Source organism: Palaemon carinicauda, chromosome 1, assembly GCF_036898095.1.
Source record: "Palaemon carinicauda isolate YSFRI2023 chromosome 1, ASM3689809v2, whole genome shotgun sequence".
In the NCBI taxonomy this organism is placed as follows: Eukaryota; Metazoa; Arthropoda; class Malacostraca; order Decapoda; family Palaemonidae; genus Palaemon; species Palaemon carinicauda.
In genome coordinates this window covers 271,496,356-271,516,888 of record NC_090725.1, presented here as the reverse complement: position 1 = coordinate 271,516,888, position 20,533 = coordinate 271,496,356, and the positions used below count along the sequence as shown (strand labels likewise).

The window sequence follows — 20,533 nt, the reverse complement described above, 5'->3', positions numbered from 1 at the left end:
CTCGAATTTGAACAGTCTTATTACCTACAGATTGTATATTTACATAGCCACAGTTTATGATATCCCTAGTAACCATGATCAGTATTTTCCACTAGTCTTTTCAATTCCAAGTCATAAGCTTTGCAGTCTCTAGAATTTACTGTGTGGTCACTTGGTTTGTTTAACTTTGTGCAGTTTATACACTTTGACACTTGCGAATTATACTCCCTGGTGGAATGTCTCCCTGAACATTTCCTGCAGACTTTATCATCATTCTTAGACTTGCAATATTTTTCAAAATGTCCATACTTTTGACAGTGGTAGCAGGTGATCACGTGGTACCTGTGACGTATGTTATAGATACCCCATCGTAACGAAAGTTTGTCCCCATTATTATGAATAGCCCTCCGAACTTCAGGAACATATTTCAGCACATTTCAGGCATTTTTCTTCTGGACTACACTTATCTTCTCTTCTATATTTTGGATTTGGTGCAGGCAGCAATTTCTTTGAATCATAGCATTTACTACATCATCTTCATCATTGTATACATTGCATATCATTATTTTTGGTTTTAGTTTTCCGATTTTTCTCGTTTCAGTGTCAACCACCAATGTCTGAATTTTGTTTGCCGCCTCTTCTCTGATCATACTGTTTGCAAAGTTTACAACATTTCCATTCGTAGTTGACCTCGTGTTAAGTATAGGAATGTCTTTAAGTGCTTGTTCAACCTCACGTTTTCTTTCAGTAATTTTAGTTGTTGTATTAGTTAATTTAATTATCAACAGATATTTTTCCTTAACTTTGTCAGCAAATGTCGGTTTCTCCGGCTTTGGATCTATCAATGTTTGAAGTGTTGCTTTAATTGATTCCATATTCATGGCAAGCATGTCAACTTTCTCAGTGAGGTCGGTAGTCTGGGTGGAATTTGCTGCGTCTGCACTAAGGTCTGCAAGTTTGTTTTCCAAGTCATCTATTTTTGCATCTTGTTCATTCAGGACCAGATCTCTCACATTCACGTCTTCCTTTAATATTACATACATACATATACCAAAGGCACTTCCCCCAATTTTGGGGGGTAGCCGACATCAACAAGAAACAAAACAAAAAAGGGGACCTCTACTCTCTACGTTCCTCCAACCTAACCAGGGACTCAGCCGAGTTCAGCTGGTACTGCTAGGGTGCCACAGCCCAACCTCCCACATTTCCACCACAGATGAAGCTTCATACTGCTGAGTCCCCTACTGCTGTTATTCTTAAATTGTTTTGTCTGGCTTTACATACGCAGAATGGGCATAACCAATCTAGGTTATTCCATTCATTATCAGTGATGACTGTCACTATATGCACACATTTCTTATGGTAGAGTCTATTACATTTACAAACTATCCATTTCTTCCGTTCTCCCTCCGTGTTATTACATATGAAGCAGACATAGTGTACTGTTTCTTATCACTTAGGTTTCTCCATAAGACTAACTAATATCTTTTCAATGATATTCTAAGCGAGAAACACAAAGCTAAACATGACTCAGGGCATGTATAACAGAGCTCTACACAACACGTCCACACACTGGCACTGCCAAAACAACTCTTCTGCATATGCTATTACTGTATGCAATTGTAAATCCTGCATGTACCCAAACATATTGCTTATAAGAAATTTGTGGGCCTCCCATTAATAATAAATTTGTGAATTGTTAAATCCGTGAATGTCAAGGCCTGGTTGTATAGTTACAGTGTGATTCATTGCCTTCATATGAAGGTGATGTCAAATAGCCTTACAATTTTGTAAGTACTGTATTGGAGGTTGAACTTGAACCATTCTAGAAGCCCAGTCAAACGTCAAGTTGTTTTAGTTATTCTAAATAAAAATTGATATAATTTGTATTTATCTGTTCCAGACCCAAATTTATCATTCATTACAAATAATTTATTCTTAAAGTTTGAGGTACTGCAACATCATCCTTTATCTTTATACTGAAGATTTCCAACCTTCACTTTGTATTGAGGATCCTCTACATTGGTTGAGAATATGCAAGTGTCACTGTATGTGTGTATGATTATAATGTCTTCATTGTCAAATTTTTTTAGGTTTTGGTGTTGCCTCCTAATATTCATTTTAGTATAATACTTTTTCATGTCAGTGCATTTATTGAGAGAATAATATAAATAAATTTTTCACCCAAACAGGGTTGCTGTCCAAAATGAGCGCTATGATGATTGGTCGCCAACGCTAACTTATTTACGACAGTTGTTCAACAGTTATTTATCATCAGTGCTTGACCATCATCGAAATCAAGGCTTTATAGTTCCAGAAGCAACAAATTCTTCTGCCTCTCAGGGAAATTTCTTGGAAGTTCTTAATATTTCTCTCAATGGTAACTTTTAGTTCAGTTCATTTTACATATTTATTTAATCAGAAAGTTATTGCTAAGTTAGTGTATTTGACAGCTTAAATTTTATTCTAAAGGCATATGTGAGAAAAATGCCCTACATCTTTTATACAAAGTTGAAAACTCCTGTTGGCTAATTTCATCCCCAGACCCCGAGACTCACTTTCTAGGCTATAACTTACCTCATACTGTCTCTTCCATCTACCCAGATTAGTTAGTAATATGATCATAATTTACCTAAATAACATAAGTCTCTCTCTCTCTCTCTCTCTCTCTCTCTCTCTCTCTCTCTCTCTCTCTCTCTCTCTCTCTCTCTCTCACCAGAACAAGTCATCTCCTATGAGTCTGTGAGAATTAATAACAATTTTAACTCCTAAATCATTACATAAGAATTTGGAGTGTGTGTAGCACGACTACCAATAAACCCCTCGAGGAGAGAGAATGAACACGCTAAGGGTATATGATATACCCAATTTTAATTCTTACCATACACCTCCATATAATCTCAATATTCCAGTAGAGGGACCAGGCTATTATAAGGACAGTTTCAGGTTAGATGTCAGCATTTAACCACTTTCGAGAAAGAAGCAATATGAACATAAGGTGAACATAGGAATAAATAATTTTATTATCCAAATTCTAATTTTTCACACTTCCAAGTGCCCAATGAACCTCATCCGCTTCTATGTACTCTATTGATCCCTCCCTTTTGATATGCAAACATTGTACAGTTCAAGTATATTTTCATCATTCTGTTATCATTGATCTAGTGATGTTATCTCCTTTTCTACACCTTTAATTATTTCTGTGCTAGACCCCTTTAATATCTGTGTTTTCAATCTTTTCTTTTCCCTCGTCTGTGCTGAGGTGGATTACATGTTCAATACTATTGAATTCAAGATGTTAAGCAAGTTTTTTACCCTACTTAGCCTCTCTGATGTACATTTTATGGGTTATGACTTGCAATTTGTACTGTTAGGCACACTGTAGATGGTGCTTAGTAATTTTTGCTGGATCTCTTCTTCCCTGGTTTAATTATTTTTTTTTTCTACTTTACATTTCATCAGTTCCCTTCAATATCTTTTAATATAGCTGTCCAGTTTCTATAGCTTTTCGTAGCTCCAATTTTCACCCTTCATTAAGAACAAATCTTTTATGCAAGCCATATGAAAGTTTATGAATATGACTTAGTAGTTTTGGTAGATAATTGTTTTGATATAAGAACTTGAGTTATATTTGTATAGTATTGTATTCAGTACTGTAAATTTGACTTTGGACTAATGACAATATTCTTTGCTACAAAGCAAGTAACTGAATTGGTATGTGTAACGTTTGACATGCTTTGAACTTTTTTTTTTCAGTGTTTGAAAAGCATTACCTCGATAGAAGTTTTGATAGGACTGGTCAGGTTTCAGTCGTTATTACACCAGGTGTCGGTGTCTTTGAAGTAGATCGAGAGTTAACAAATATCACAAAACAGCGAATAATAGACAATGGTGTGGGGTCAGATTTAGTTTGTGTTGGTGAGCAGCCTCTCCATGCTGTTCCTTTATTGAAGGTGAGTAACTACAGTATTTACTCTATAAAACACATATATTAAGCCTTGTATCTGATGATTGCTTGATTTTCTAGCCTTAGTTTAAACTGGATGTATGCAAAATTGACAGTTTATTCCTACGAGAATGAAAACTCTCAACGTTTTTGAAAAATAGTCTTTGCACCAGCTTAAATTAGTTAATGAAAATTTATTAACCATATACAGTAGTTAATTAGTGGAATGTTGGTTAGGTGGGGGTAGGGGTTATTCACCACTTTTGCCAGCTATCCTACTGGCTTTTTTATCGGGCAGTGGAAAGACTGTCTGCTTAACTGAACCTTTTGTCCATATATTATTGGAAGTGTATGGGAAACTCTTGAATGAAGTTTAATTTGAATGGCTTGTTTGGTGGTCTTGCCTCTGGATTACAGTTATGGAAAGAATAATAAATATCAATCATGAAGATAATTTTATGTCGGCTTTGGTACCCTGTGCCAAAGAGTGTGTGGATGCTTTATTTTACCCATAACTTTCAGTTCTTTTTGTTACATTATGCATGGCTAAAGTCACATTTCAGAATGTGTGAAGAATGTTCTGATTGACTGCCATCTTAGTAGGAAAAGTATGGGTTTAAATGAAAGAATATGTAAAAAACAGCTTCCAGTCATTATAGTTCCACAAAATTTAGTACATTTTGGTAGCCAAGTTCTCCTTTGGTATCTTGCAGGGCATGTGGCATTGATCAAGTATTTTATTTTTAATTCGCAATTGGAAGTTACATTTGATCTTCAGGCAAGCAATACCTTCAAGTCACCAAGTAACTTCTTCGACTGTTGTTATTACCTGTTCATTCCCAGTGCTAATACTGGCTTGAAAAAAGGAAGAGGTTACCGAAGAACAGGACAACCAATCTGGCAGAGTCTTTCGAGATTTCAATCAATTCCCTTCTTTGGTTTCACGAGAGTAGTGCTGCAACAGAAGCCAAACCACCAAGTAAGGTTTTCAGTATAAAGTACAGGAGCTCACGCTCTTCTTACCAGTGATCGGTCTCTTGCAAGAATGAGTACTAGCACTCCTGGTTAGGACATAGGCAGCCACCCTCATCCCTCTCCTGCCTCAGGACATGTCCGAGACGCTTTACTGATATCATTGCTTGAGATCTTCCTGTGGGCCATTATTACACCTTTACATAGATTTTCCCACACTCAGAGACTGATCTGTACCTGAGACTTCACACAAGCCAAGATCTTCCAATTCATTTGTGCGTTGGAGGTTGGAACAGGTGACATTTGAAATCCAATCTCAGCTCTCGTATGAACATGAAAATGCCATATCATACTCGAGTGGTGGCTGTCAAGGATCCTCTCTAACTAAGGACTGATATTTGATTGACCTGTTCCATCTGCTGATCAGCTGGTTAGTGTCTTAAGGGTGGAATGATTCCTCGATGAAACATTGAAATTAAATCAGAGAAGAGGTCAAGGAAAACCGATCGATAGGAGTCGTGTAACTTTAGCGCGTGGGGGAGACAGTGCATTTCCGAGAATCTTCCCTTTGAATAAGAAATGCTAGTATGTTCTTGCTTCATTCGGGATGTAAGAGGTTACGTACTGAGAGCGCACCCTTTACCAAGTAGTCCTATTGGCACACAGTACAGGATCTTACACACCTGCTACCCATGCTCAGTTCTTACAAGAATGAGCACATGAACCAGTTTTAGGAATGGTGGGCACCCACCTTCTTTTTCCCTTCCTGGACGTTTGGCGTCTCACTCTCTCCTGGAAAGTTTTAACCTTTTCCCTCTTGGATGATCAGCCTGGGCTTTGAACTGATTTCTCTCTCTAGGAACTCGAAGCCTATAGGGACATCGCTCAAGCCCTCAAGTCTCGATTGGACCCTCCTGTAGCCTTGACCATGCATGAGATAGGAATTGATCCCTAGACCACTCACGAGCCTTAGCCTGGACGTTATGATGAGTGTACTGCATAACATATTGTATGTTTTTGAGTTATTCTAAACAAAGGAGAGCTTTCCTCTCCCCTATTTGGAGTTTGTGTCCAATGTCCAGTTTGTAGCCTAGCACAATTCCAGACTCAGGCTAATGTTGGCAGAATAACTCTCTCTTGACTTGTGAAAAAACATTGATGCTTCTTAAAGCTCTCAGGTTCCCTTGAAGGGCACCATAGACTTTCCCATGCCAAAATGGTATCGGTGAAGATATCCAAGAAAATTTTTTCTGACAACTGCACATTCAGCCTTGCTAATCTAAATGAGATTCTGGAAGTACCATCCTGGTTCGAGTGCATGAAGTTAGGGATATTAGATCTACCCTAACTTTCAGGAAGAACTTGTCAGTGGAGCTAGTCCTAAAGGTAGGAGTCTGGCATGACAGACAACCTTTGGTGACCACTACCCTTGGAAGTTTACCCATAAATCCCTAGATAACCTTATCATTGGTGCTGTGGTAGGTGCTCAAGAAGTTGTGTTTCGAACATAGCTTCTATGTGTGACAAGTAGCATCTCATCTACGATAGAGGTTGCTACATTAGTTTAGAAGGGGAGACAGAATGTCCAGCTGTTCTCATCTTCCTTTGTCCTCTTTTGGGTGAAGCAGTTGTTCCATTTTATGCTGGATTGGAAACGATGCAAGCGAGCCTCAAATCCGAGTAGCAATTTTTTTTACAAACAAGTTCTATATTGAAATGTCTCCCCCATCCTCCCAGATGAGGGGGAGGATGTATAGAAACAAATCACAAATTCTAAAAATTTGTATTTTTCCTACCCATACAAACCTGGGACCTTTAAGGTACACTCCCCACTTCAACAAACCCATAAGTCCTTGGTCAAAGGTCAAAGTGAAGGTAGTACTGTCTGGTGAGTGGGCTGGGCATACCTGTCACCCAACAGCCAGCTGAGCTTACCTTGTTAAAAAGTTTAACGCTGTTTCAGCTTCGTTGAAGTCGTACTCCTATTAAGGAGCTCAGTTTTTATATGAACAAAAAATATAAATTTATTATAAAACCTGTGATTTTGGCACTTTATTTTAAGCAATGCAAGTACAAGCTATTACTTCATCCTCAGGATGTTCACCTACTTTAATCCCAATGTATGGTTGTGTTGGATACCTGGTTCCTGTGCTTTAATAGAGGCATCAAATGTTTACAGTAGCTCAGTATCATTTCCTCTTATTTTCCTGCCTAAAAAGTGATTTAGTCTAATTGAGAGTGATGTGTTTGTTAAGAAACAATATTTTCGTATGAATTGACTTTTTTTTTTGTATAAAAGCGCCATGTAAAGTGTCCTTTAGTGCCAATGGTAGCTAGCTGATTTAATGTTTTATCAAAGTTCTTTTTTTTTTTTTTTTACTGTACTGTACATTGTATCCTTTAACTGGTGGAAGTTAGTCATCAGTTTTATCTCTTGCAGTTTCATAATAAAAGAGGAAGGATTAATGCAGATGACTACAGCATGCCTCATACATGGATCAATCTCAGTTTTTATTCTTCAAACAAAAAAGTTGGGTATGGCACATTTGTTCCAAGGATAAAGCTACCACCTGAACGACCAAAGACTGTCAAGAAGGAAAAACTGGATGTGTTCCTAAATAAACCACGAATGAAACCTAAGCAGGAAACTGCTTTGCCTAACTCAATCTTTGATTATGATGCTTATGATGCTCAAGTTTTCAAATTACCTACTAATCAGAATAATAAGTAAGTAGAATTATTTGTGGTCTATGGCGAGTCACATTATGCATATTCTTTTTAGCAGACAAATTTAACCAATATATTATGTATATACTGTACATCATTCTAAAGTAGTTTCATAAAGGAAATTAAAAGAATGAGTTTTAATACTTTTCAGAACATATAGGAGTTTACAACGAACTACCACAAGAAAGAAGACCAATAGTCATTCCTCTTCCGTCCAACCATTAGCTAGAATTAGTCTTCAGCGAAAGATGTCTGACCCAGATATTTATCACAATATAGAACAAGTAAGTATTTGCAATAGGCTTGTACTCCGTAGAAAATATCTTGTCAGTGGTGAGCTGTATGCATTTTTTTCTCATCATACTTGCAATAAAACCATTGTCAGAAAGTTTTAAGCGGATGACTAATTAGTCATTTGTTCCTACACAAATACAAACCATTGTCCTTTACATAGAGAGATAATAGCAGTTTGAATATGGCAATTAACAACTACCGGTGGTGGGAAGGCAACTGGTCCCCACTCTCACCGGTTCACTGATAACTCAATTCGGTATCAGTCGTCAGTGAAAACAGCTGTTCTCGCTGGCTTTAGTTTTGGCATATTTAATTTTTTTCCCAGCATGTTTATAGATTGCATATTTTGAGGGGGATTTTTGGCAAATTGTCAGCACCTTCTGGAGTTTAAGAAGTGTTTTTCCCATGGGTTCCTGCAGAGGCTTCGGTCATAACTAAAGGCTTCTTGTGATAAGTGTGTGTACATAGCCTATTGGTTTTGTCCCTGCCTGGCAATCAGGGAGACTGAATTTCAAAACCCTTCACAAGTAGGTTGGTTGTCCTTGAGGATGCAGTTTGAGTGGCAGGCAAATTTGCTTGGCCCTTGGAGTCATTATTGAGGTTGCTCAGCCTCGACCTCACACTTAACACCGAGATTTCCCTTCTTCCTCTCCTCTCAGAACTATTTATTTAATGTACTAAATATATTACATCTTTCCTGAACTAAATGTATATTACGTCTCATGACTAAATTTATATTATCTCTCTCTCTCTCTCTCTCTCTTTTTTGGGGGGTGCCCCAGAAATATGTTTCTATGATGTATCATCAGAAGAAAAGTATTTGGTTCATCGTATATATGCCTTATAATTATGCGTTATAATAGACATCTTGTGTTAAAGGAAGTAAGCTGATATTTTCTTTACATTTCTGTATAACGTAAGGTCCGTTACGGATGAGTAGTTTTATGTTTTTTTTTACACAATAATGGTGTTTTACTATTATTTAGAGTAAGATATAAAGAAATTCTGAAAAATTATTTTGTTCATAGTGAAACATAATAGCAAATAATGCAAACTTATAAAAATTTATTCTGTGATCGGCAGCAAAACAAATAAACATGGGAATTTAGGTTATCATAGAGTAAGTGTGCATGTATATCTGATAGTGACAACTCTCGTACACAGCTACGGAGGGTGGATTCGCTGCCTCATAGTGAAGTGGTTATGGTAATTACTATCAGTGCCTAATGTACTGGAATAACAAAAAAACATTTACTCAATTGCTGGCACATTTGACAAAAATTTGAACTCTATTTTATCATTAAGTAACAAGGGGAGAAAAACCTTATTGTTCCCTAACTCAAAAGTTTCATGGTTTTCCAACTAGAGTGAGGAGAGACTTAAAGGTGATGTGTGTCTTGGGCAATGAAATTGAAAATGGTGGTCGGGCGCAAAGTAATGCGCAAGTACTGTAGCATTGTCTTTAACTAGGATAATAGCGTCACCCATAGTAAATCCAGTATCAGTATTATTGGTGCTGTGTCGAATTCAGTCAAGCCTGAACTCAAAGATCCCCTTTATGCACACTGAGTCCATGGTTTGCATATTGATACACTGGCAATAGAACACGGAAGACAATATTTCCTTGGTAATCATATCGTATTTGATTCTCCATTCTATCCTTTCACAGGAAAGTACAGTAATGCCTCAAGATGCAAAATTGATTCATTCTGGAGTGGCTTTTGTTTTGTGAAAATTTTGTATTATGAGTCACGTTTTCCATGTAAATTGACTAATTTTTTCCAAACCCTACAAAAACACCACATTAAATCTTATAGTAAAGCTACAGTATAACCACAGTGAAATACTATACAGCCAAATACATTTGAATCATTCAATATACCTAACCTAACTGTTAATATTTGTAAATTAAGTAGTTATTAGAACATAATGCAATAACAAATGCAAAATACTATACATACAGCACAATACTGTACATATACAAAATACAGTATACAGTACCATATGTACTGTACTATTATTATAGTTATCCTTACTATAGAGATAAGTTTTTATTATGCTTAAACAACCCGTTTTCTTCGGCCGAGCTCATATTTATAATGGGTAACTATTTTATTCTCAGCCTGGCTGGCGAATCTCTTTTCGTATCAGGAAACATATTTCGTAATAAGAGGCGAAAAAATCTTCGCATCTCGTTTCGCATAAAAAAAATTTGTATGCAAACATTCTTATCAAGAGGTATCACTACTTGGAGACCACACAGTATGTTAACCCCCCAAAATAAAAGAAATGCAATCCTGTGGCTACCATGCTTTCACAAAACCACTTGATCTACTCTCACTGGCATTCATAGCATTTGCAGAAGACATTCCTATTAAAACATTAAATAACATAAAATAACAAATAAAACCCAATTTGAATGGTGGGTAGCATTGATAACAACATGACCAACACTAGTAAATGGGATAAGAGAACTGAAAGACAAAGGAACCATGATTCATCCATGCCTAGAAAGTTGGCTAGTTTTCTATGTTTACTAGAGGGGAGGTATTTTTCAAGGTAATGATAAGGGGAAATTTTTGTTTTTGTGTAGACATTAACATTTAAACAGCTTTGAGAGCAAAGCAATATGAACATCTGGGTAATTTCACAGATAAGACTAAGATCTCTATGAATAAGCATGATATTACTGCAGGAAACAATGCAAATTATATCTATGCCATAAAGCACTGTAACTTTTTACTGTACAGCACAAGTCTTCCAGATACAGCACTGTATTTATGAAAAACAATGGAAAATATATTTACAAGAGATTTAGTGGTGAAAGGTACTGTAAAAGAAGTATAAATATATCCATGAAAACACTAAATATATAAATAAGTGGTGAAATGGAGACATGTAGCGAAAAAAAGCCTCCTTTTATAATAATTCAAATACTCTAAGATTATAATTGTCAATGACTATTTTACTGTTTTAATTATAAGAATGGTGAAGATTTCTTCAAGAAAATTATAAGTTAGATTTTAATTGAATATGATATGGATGTGTGGATTAGTATTATGTTGTGATATTTTTTTCATTCAATGTACAATACAGGTAAATGAAAAAAGATTGCTATAGAAATATAACAAGTATTTGTGCACTTAAATTTAGTAAAAGTTTGTGCTCCTTTTTCAGACCAGTGGATCATCCCTTGCCCTTGGAAGCTCAGTGGCTTCTCATGATAAATCAGCTGCGATCAATATTCCTGCTTCTTTTAATGAGCAGCGAACTTATTCTCAGTCCTTTGGAGCTTTAAATGTTGAAGGTGATTATAAGTCTTATCTATACAGTATACAGTAAAAGTTGTAATAGTTAGATTGAGCCCTTTTTTATTGTCATTAGTATTTAACAGTATACTTGTCATACGATATAGTGGAGAGGTTGTCTGAAGTCTTAATAACATTAAAATCATAAGCTCCCAGAAGGCTTCAGTTATACATAGTAGATGATGCTAAAGGTTGTTTGTAGTCATTTTGAAATCTTCAGCTCATTGCCTTCTATCTTTCCTTTATGTCTCTGTCTATATACCTGTTCAATTCCCTTTATTTTTTCTTCAACATCCACTACTAGAAAATAACTTGGACGTCTGATGAAACTATTTTCAGCTTTGGATGCCAATCCCATTGGGTAGTTTCCCTACATTGTGTCCTCAGTGGCACACGGTATTTTATATCAAAAGTTCTTAGCAACTATACATAGGGTCCAAACTCCATTGATTTTTTTTTTTTCCTTTTACTTATCCTCCATTCTTTTTATCTTTCCACTTAGTCTTGAAAATTCTTATATCAGATTTTTTCCCAACTTCCTCATGTTTTAAAACTAAACTACCCTCAGTTTGTTTTGTGAGGTAAATTGTAGAATGTAGGCCTACTTGAGGTGTATTACATCCCTAATTCATTTTTTTTTCACCTTTACTCTTCATCTGCTTCCTTTGGTCTCTTTAAGTTACTCCAGTTTCTACTTTGATTGTCAAAGAATAGGTATTTCAGAGAGACATTAAAGTCTAGAAATAGGTCTTCGTCTTGTTTACTACCTTATAAAAGTAATCATGATTGTTCTTTACTTTGTTTAGTCCTTATGTTTATTGAAACTATCATTGCCATGAAGAACAAGAACACTGAGCCACTGTACTAGACTTTAGGGTTTTATGAAAGTTTATTTTTTAATAACATGTAAATTGGAGCAAGGTACATTTAAAAAAAATTGATAACTTCAGTGATACCATAGAGAATAAATGGAAAATAAAAGGCAGAAATAATAAAGTTTGGGGACAAAGGGACACTACAGAAGACATTTAGTGGCATTTACATTGTGCACCACAATATGCTTCCTTTTGAGTTAATTTCTACTCATTGTAATATACATTAGGTCATAAATTGTAAACAATTACCCCTCAACTTATCTAAAGTCTTTTTATATCAGTACAGTCAGTATCTAGTTATTATATTTTCTCTTTGCTATTGTACTCTTTAGACTTAATGCATTTTAAGAATGAATTTCTATAACTTCCTCAACTGAATGATTAGTGTGAAGTACAATTTGATGTATGCTATAGATTATTTGGAATTACTGTTGGTCATTTGACTTTTTGAATATTTACTTGAAGATAATATTGTAGTCTTTGTTGCTTATCAGATTTTACTGCATACCAGAAGGCCAGACCACCGATGCACATGACAAGTTGAGAGTCCTTTTTTTATTTTATTTTTAAAAAAATCAAATATGATGTGACTACATTAATGTTATAATATTTCAAGTATTTTTGCCTGGTTGGCCAAGGGGATTTGTTCATGAGATAAAATTTGGAATTTGTTCCAACTCAATTGCAAACCTTCTTCGTTTACATAGGAGAGATAACAGCGAAGCTGTAGTAAACGACAGTTAAAATTTTACAATGAGGTGTAAAAAAGTGGCTGGTAGTTACTGACGAGGAGCGGGGATGCATCGCCTTTTACTTGCTCACCTTGTAAACACTAGAGTATTGGCAATTTAATCTTTCGGTTTCTTTCTCTTTTCAGCGGGTTAGCGATTGTTTGTCTTTAGTGAGGATGCCTGCCTGTGAAGATGCGGACATGTCGTGGGTGTCAGATCCTCAATACGGCACATTCATGAGTGCATATTGTCATTGTGGCACCTTCATGAGTGCAAAGGAAAAGGATCCTCATCTTTTGTGCCTTGACTACAGAGACCACTCCTGTAGTCAGGGTTCTTGCGATAGAGTCGAGAGTGATCATCCTCCTAGTGGATGGCATATGGCAGGAGTAGGGAGAAGTGGTCCAAAATGGATTCTTTACCTTCGGGGTCATCCTTAAAGTCAAAGAAGTCCTGACCTCTCCTTCTGACCACAGGTACACTTTCCTCTGACCCTTCCCCGTGAGTTTCCTCTAGAAGCTGTTCAGGTAAGAGTAGATGCCCTTTTTACATTAGGACAAACCTCAAGGGAGGAAGACCTTCTTGTTCCCCCTAGCAAAATTGGAGACCCTCCACCTCGGAAGGAGTCCCCTTTTCAGGTTGACAAAGCTCGCTTCGAAGGAAGCTTAGGAGAGTGTTTCTGCTCCTGCAAAGACGTCATCAGCTCGTCTTCTTTGGGAGCAAAGAGGAAAGAGTCTCTCCTTGGGCTCATACCTTTGAAGCAGACTGCCTCCACCTCAGTCTCCTGACCACCTCTGGAGACCGCCAAAGCATGTTCCTATGGGCCCTCCCTGAGGGACACACACACTTTTGTGACAGCCCCTCTTGTTGGTGAGCAACATATCTCCCAATACGCGAGCATCCCTCACCTGAGTGTTCCAGCTCTTCGGAGCGCCGCACTCATGCTCCCCAGCACACGCGCATGTATTAACCTCTAGAGTGGCCACTTGCACAACAGCACACTCACAAGCATGGAGGAGCACCTTCTGTCGAATGCTCTAGCTCTTCGGAGCATGCTAGCTCTTTGAAGCTCTCAGGATCTTTAACAAGCATGCATTTATAAGTATCACCTGAGTGCAGTATCTATTATGAATACGTGCTGAGTTGCCATTGCATTCATAAGGATAAAAGAGTGCAAACCCCTGAGTGCATGTAAGGTTTCTCATTAGCTTCTGCCTGACCCCTCTTTTTGCATGAGCTTGAGGAGCTAGTGTGTGTTGCATGTGCTATCCCAACATGCGCCTTGCTGGCGCATGCTCAGCCAACTAGGGACTGAGAGCAGGTGAGCTACCTTGCGTACTCCTCACCACCACGCCTTCTACACAGATGTGCTATCTAAACACACTACTTCTATGCACATTGTCCCGTTAGAATTGCCTCAAGATCCTAGAGTCACCCCTAGGACACATGCTTCTTTAATAAATCAAGTGGATCCCTCCCTGGTGTACGGGATCTTTCACTGGAGAGAGCTAGAGGGTGGGCTCCCAACACTCGCTCCCTCAGCTTTTGGACTTGGGCATTGTCCCAATTAAACTGAATGACTGCTGAAATCACAACCATCGGCGTCAAGTGACACTTCCCTGGGGCGATCCTTGTCCTTGAACCCATCGTCGTTCTATGTCACCTACGGAGGTACAATAGCTTATGTCGACGATTATAGGTTGTTGCCGATAGATCTTGATTCCACCTCTCGCTCTTCCTTTCCTTGGAGTCGGAGAAGGTGGTGATGTAGACTGTTCACAGCCCACTCCAGAAGAGAACAGAATCTAATCAGTTCAAATTCCGAGAACCCAGAATCCGCAAAGGAGTAGAGGAAACCATCTAACTGCCTCTCCCCTTTATATGAGGGCTCACAACTCAGAGAAAGGAAGGATCATAGGATTATTCTTAAGAATAGGACAAAGAAAGGAAGGATCTTAAGATTATTCTTAGAATAGGACGTATAGTCTCGTAATGGACCCTTGAGCTTGTCGGGAGGCTCTGTGCCCGAGGTCTACATAGGATCCTAGAATGGGTGTTGCGAACAGCTCCTCAAGATCTTGGTCCCTTTATTGGAGGGAGGAGTGAGAGACATATCTCTTGTTTAACCCCTCCCGACTCTGACTTGGTATGGTATCTGAGAGGTTAGACTTTTATTCTGACCCAGATTTAGATATGTCTGATGGTGCCCTTCCTCAGCCAGCTAGACCTAAGGTCCCATATATAGAGGAGAGCGAGTTCATCTACTTTTTTGCAGTTCTTGGCCTGCATGCACAAAAAGAATGGCCTCAGAAAGGCCCCATGCTCTCCTCCCAAGGGAAGGAAAGCTGCTATCGATAGGCTGTGCTGTTTGCCTTTGAGCACCAGACGTTGACTGAAGCTTCCCTGGTCGATTCTGATCTCGGGAGCACTAAATAGGGTCGATGTGCAGGTGTCTGTGAGAAAGGATTCTTTTACGGGCGGGGAGATCCTCCAGGATGATTTCTCCAGCTTTCTTGCACCAGAGGAAGCACTATCACATCCAGGAGGCTTCCCCTCCCCCTTTATTCTTTACCCTGCAGTTTCTGCACTGAGGCCAGGCATCACTGCTGACAGTCTGGCATTTCAGCCCATTACCTTTTCAGCTTCTCCTGTGGTCTTTTTAATGGGAGTTCAGGAGTTCAAGAGACACTGGTCTTAACACAATGACCCCATATATTATTGATCCTGATATGGGAAAACTCCAAATGCAATCTGGAAGGGTAACTAGACAAACCATGTAAGCGGTGCTCCATTTTTGACGCCTCCACCAGAACTTTTTTTGTTCACGGACATGTCAAAGAAATTTTAGGAAGGTACCTCCTACAACATCTGGTAACAGGACAATGGTCTGACCAAGATCATCGTTGTCATATTGTGTTGGAGGTTTGAGCAGCTCTTCTCGTGCCCCAACACTTTTGTCCTCTTTTGACCCGTCACTTAGTGGTATTGATGAGTAACAACATCACTGCAGTGTCCTATGGTATATAAACAAACAAGGTGGTACCTTTTCTCTGAAGTTCTGTCAACTAACTGTAGAGATCCAAGAGTGAGCAGTGCTTAACTCGATCACTCTAATAGCCTGCTTCATTCCAAGTAGTAAGAACATCATGTTCGACAAACTGAGGAGGAGGATGCTTGTGGGCTCAGAATGGTCTTTGCATCCTTCGATAGTGAGCAAATTTCTGACGTTGTAGTGGTTTGCGGACTGTGGTCAGAGGTAGCACCCGAACTGCCTAGTGTCCGAATGCTGACCACACCCCAACGTTCACTACAACCAAAATATACAACGGTGGAATACCCAAAAATCTAGGTAACAGGTCAAGAGAACGGAGCTCTGGGCACCACCCCTTGATTTATACTGGGTAAGGGGACCCAGCTAGAGCCTTATTCCTTTTTATCTTCCCTCCGCCTTAATCTTGCTGGATTTAGGTAAAATTAGAACATTAGGTGAAAGGAACAAAAGAATGAAAAAACAATACTAAAAACAGTGGCTGAGAAAGGGACATCATGATAAAAGGAACTGAAATGAAATGCTATCTTCATAAAAACAAGCAAAAAATATTTATTTGTAAAGAAAAAAACTGTTATGGTTACATTACTATTGTTTTGTCAAATTCCAGTAAGCAGTTAAAGGAAAAAAGTAGTACCCCTTTACACTCCAGCCTCACAAAAACAAGGTAAACAAATTTTGAATAAGAAGAAAAACTATTCACATGCTGGACATACTTATGGGTTCCCTAACCAATATCCAATTAGCCATCTAGCATGAACATATAACTGTGAAAAATACTGTACTGCAATCATTTTCCCTACAGCAATACTGTCCTTATCAATATCTAGTTTACCATTTTTCTGCAAGGTATCTTAAAAATTCTTAAATTCTGAACAGCATGGCCGCATACGATGCTGGCGGGTCTCTGTGAGCTTATGATAGCAATGTCTAGAAAATCTCAAATTGTAAACCTGCACTATGATAAGGTTACGTTGTCATCGAAACTTTTCTGACCAACTACAGTAGTGCCTAAATCTCTCATTCTTGGAAGGGGTTTTGATAATTCTGGAATAATTCATACTAAACTTGAACACAGTCACTCTCCATTTAACATCTGAATTCACTTCCTGGGCCTACAACCAGATGTGCCATTTCAATAGCTCCTGTGAACTATTAATGTTTATGACACCCTTTAAAATATTTCTCTAAAATTCAACCTGGGTCACTGGTCACTTTCAGAAAACACTGACGTCAATTACAAGTTTGGGAAGTGTCTCTCGAGCTGTTACAATCACATAATCTCCAGGATGATCATAATCTTTGGGATCAAATATCTCTTCAAATGTTGAAGGTATAATGGTTAAGTTTAAACCCAGCTTTTCAAGTATTTCTTTTCGCCGAGAAGATGAACTGGCAAGCACAAATTCTTTTTTGTGATAATAATTTTTAAATATGTAAGAGCATTTTCCCTTCCTGGTTCCTAATTTTGAATCAAGTTACCATGCAGCAGGGCAGAAACATTCACAACACAAGTCTTGAGCATTCATCCCTTTGGCAACTTCATCCTTCCTATATACAGGTACAGTACTTAGTCTAAATTCCCCTCTTAGTGTAGGGGCGCTGCTGTCAGTACCTAGAAAGAAATAGTAATGAGTTAAGGCATTCTTTTTGGGGGGGGGGCCACAGAGGGGTATACAAATTAATAGTGTCTCATAACAATAAAGAAATAAAATATTTATTTCATACCCACAAACCATTTAGCTTTCAAAGACGCAAACCACTTTTTTATTCCAACGTTGTGGGTTTCACTGACTGTTGAACTGTTTGCAACCTCAAAAACCAGAAACTCCAAGTATACTACTCACTGGTGCCGGATCTGGAAGCAACGTTTAAGAACGCCTTTCAGCACCCCTGGGACAACCTCAAAATACAGTACTGTATATGCTTTTCTGCCATTCTACCGCTAGAGAGTTATGGGGTCCTTTGACTGGCTTCAAAGTACTACATTGAATCCTTCTCTCTGGTTACGGTTCTTTCCCTTTGCCTACACATACACCGAATAGTCTGGCTTATTCTTTACAGATTCTCCTCTGTCCTCATACACCTGACAACACTTAGATTACCAAACCATTTTTCTTTACCCAAGGGGTTAACTACTGCACTGTAATTGTTCAGTGTCTACTTCCCTCTTGGTAAGGGTAGAAGAGACTCTTTAGCTATGGTAAGCTGCTCTTCTTGGAGAAGGACACTCCAAAATTAAACCATTGTTCTCTAGTCTTTGGTAGTGCCATAGCCTCTGTACCATGGTCATCCACTGTCTTGGGTTAGAGTTCTCTTGCTAGAGGGTACACTCGGGCACACTGTTCTGTTCTATCCAATTTCTCTTCCTCTTGTTTTGTTAATGCCTTTATAGTTTATTTAGGAAATATTTATTTTAATGTTGTTACTCTGCTTAAAATATTTTATTTTCCCTTGTTTCCTTTCCTCACTGGGCTATTTTCCTGTTGGGGCCCCTGGGCTTATAGCATCCTGCTTTTCCAACTAGGGTTGTAGCTTAGCAATTAATAATAATAATAATGATAATGATAATAATGTGTCCTAAATCGAGTCCGAACCACTCCCAACTTCAATATGACTCTAATATCACCAAATTGGTCCCAAGTAGAATGATACCAGGACCTTTTACTTCTGCTGATAGAGACTCCTCTTCCCACCTTGTTGTGCCAGACACATGCTCGGATATTCCACAGTGCACTGGAGTCGCTTCGGCTTTACACATGGAGGTTATTCGACATGTCCTCTATGAGTGCGCAAAGCTGCGCAAGAAATGTTTGGATACTTTCGTGTCTTCAACCTCCATGTATCAATTCAAGTTGTCCATCATCTGTGGTTGGTGTTGTGGAAAGTTTGATTCTCTTCTCGGAGCTTCTATCCCATTAATAGTCAAATTATCACATCATCTCCATAAGTAAAAGGTTTCCTCAGTTTCAGCGTTAAAAGCCTATCGCCCAGCTTGAGCTAGGCCTATACATAGTTTTGAACAGGCCTGTCTTCTGTTAGAGGTCACACCACCACCCTGGAATGTTACTAAGGTCTTATGTTCCCTAAATAGATCACCGTCTGAACTGTTGAGGCTTATCTCAGATAGAGGCCTCACTCTCAAAATGGTTATCTTACTTGCCTTAGCCAATAATAAGTGGGTAAGCAAGCTTCTTGGTATCTTCTTTAACATCTTTCATACCAGGAGATGGAGTCAGGTTTCGTTCATAGCCAAAACTCAGAATCTGTGAGTTCCTTATCCTAGATTTTTATTTTTTTAGATCGTGAGCCTTAGAGAGGTAACTGACGATCCTGATCACCTGCTTTTGTGTCCTGACAAGCGTTGAGGTGCTACTTTAAACGTATGCATGCATTTCGACCCCACCAGCAACACCTCTTCGTCAGCACTGTAGGAAAGTCAAGAAGAAGGAGACCAAGAATACAATCTCCTCCTGGCTAAGGGAGGTCAATGACCATAACCTTTTGCCACCCTCACTTTCCAGCTCAGGTTAAAGCTCGTGATATCAAGGGAGTAGGTACGACCTGGCATTCCATAAGAATATCTTTGTGGTGCAGGTACTACAGGCAGGCCGTGGAACTGTCAAACTACAGATATGTTTATTGACCTTTACCTGTGGGAATTGACCTACAGGTCCTAAATACCTTTTCACTAGGACCTGTAGTAGCTGCACAACAGGTGGTATAGCTGCCTCGGCTCCTCTCACAGGACCATTAGCATCAGATCAAAGGATGTAGGTGAAGAATAAGTGGCCTTTGGTTTTCTGTTCACTCTTCCCTCCTCTTGGTGCACAGCATCTTAAAGCCTCTCAGCTGGAATTGATGGGACTGCAGGTGAGCCTCACTCCGCCTGTAGCTGTTCTATACAGTAGTGTAACATAGAAGCAACATTCCCTACACTCCTTACAAGGTTGAGTGTATTGTATGCAGACAAACCCATTAGTATACATATCAGACATGATTGAAGCAAGTTGAACCTATTGACATACATATGCCTTATTACAACGCAGAGATTTTCTGCTCTGTATCCTTTATTGCACGGGCCGTAGATCCACTGGTATTGTCACACTACTAGTGCATGAGGTGTAAGGAACCGTGACCCTCACCACTTTCTAGGGTTTGAAGATAATTGGTATTTCTCCTAACTATACATGACTGAGTCCTGTACTCATACTTTTCTGCTGTTATCAACCCCCTAGAAAATCCCAGCTGCAATCAAAGTGACTACTCAGTGAGCCGCTCCCAGCCAGTATCTACCGTCCACTTGGTTACACTTCGTTTTAAAGTTTTAGCTGCTATGTACTTCAACTTTACTGTTATCTCTCCTATGTAAAAGACTCAGGTTTGTATAGTTAGGAAAATTACAAATAATCTTCAAATATATAATTTTTAGATTGATTTTTTTATTTATATACTCACCTGGTGGTCATATTGCTTACCTCTGAATGCGCAGTTTTATCGACATTTTCCCATAAAACTTAAAGAATATCATATTTTCTTTCCTTCTATTAGACTTAGCCTCTAGTGTTTAATAGCAATAAACCAGTGGATTGAGGAAGCCATATTGCCTTAGCCTTCAATTTCCAAGTTTAAACTATTCCCTATCCTCATGA

The 20,533-nt window shown here is 38.6% G+C and overlaps 1 protein-coding gene across 4 annotated transcripts in view; it reads left to right on the top strand.

The window, feature by feature from the left end:
• The window catches only part of Iml1 (GATOR complex protein Iml1), a 486,471-nt gene that overhangs the window by 85,602 nt on the left and 380,336 nt on the right, over nt 1-20,533 (top strand). For 3 of the 4 annotated variants that reach the window (XM_068390604.1, XM_068390598.1, XM_068390583.1), the window contains exons 7-12: nt 2,172-2,359; nt 3,736-3,932; nt 7,338-7,624; nt 7,776-7,908; nt 11,096-11,225; nt 12,596-12,640. In XM_068390604.1, coding sequence (XP_068246705.1) covers nt 2,172-2,359; nt 3,736-3,932; nt 7,338-7,624; nt 7,776-7,908; nt 11,096-11,225; nt 12,596-12,640 — 980 coding nt within the window. The remainder of the gene's footprint in view (nt 1-2,171; nt 2,360-3,735; nt 3,933-7,337; nt 7,625-7,775; nt 7,909-11,095; nt 11,226-12,595; nt 12,641-20,533) is intronic. The other variant, XM_068390591.1, reaches the window with a different exon arrangement.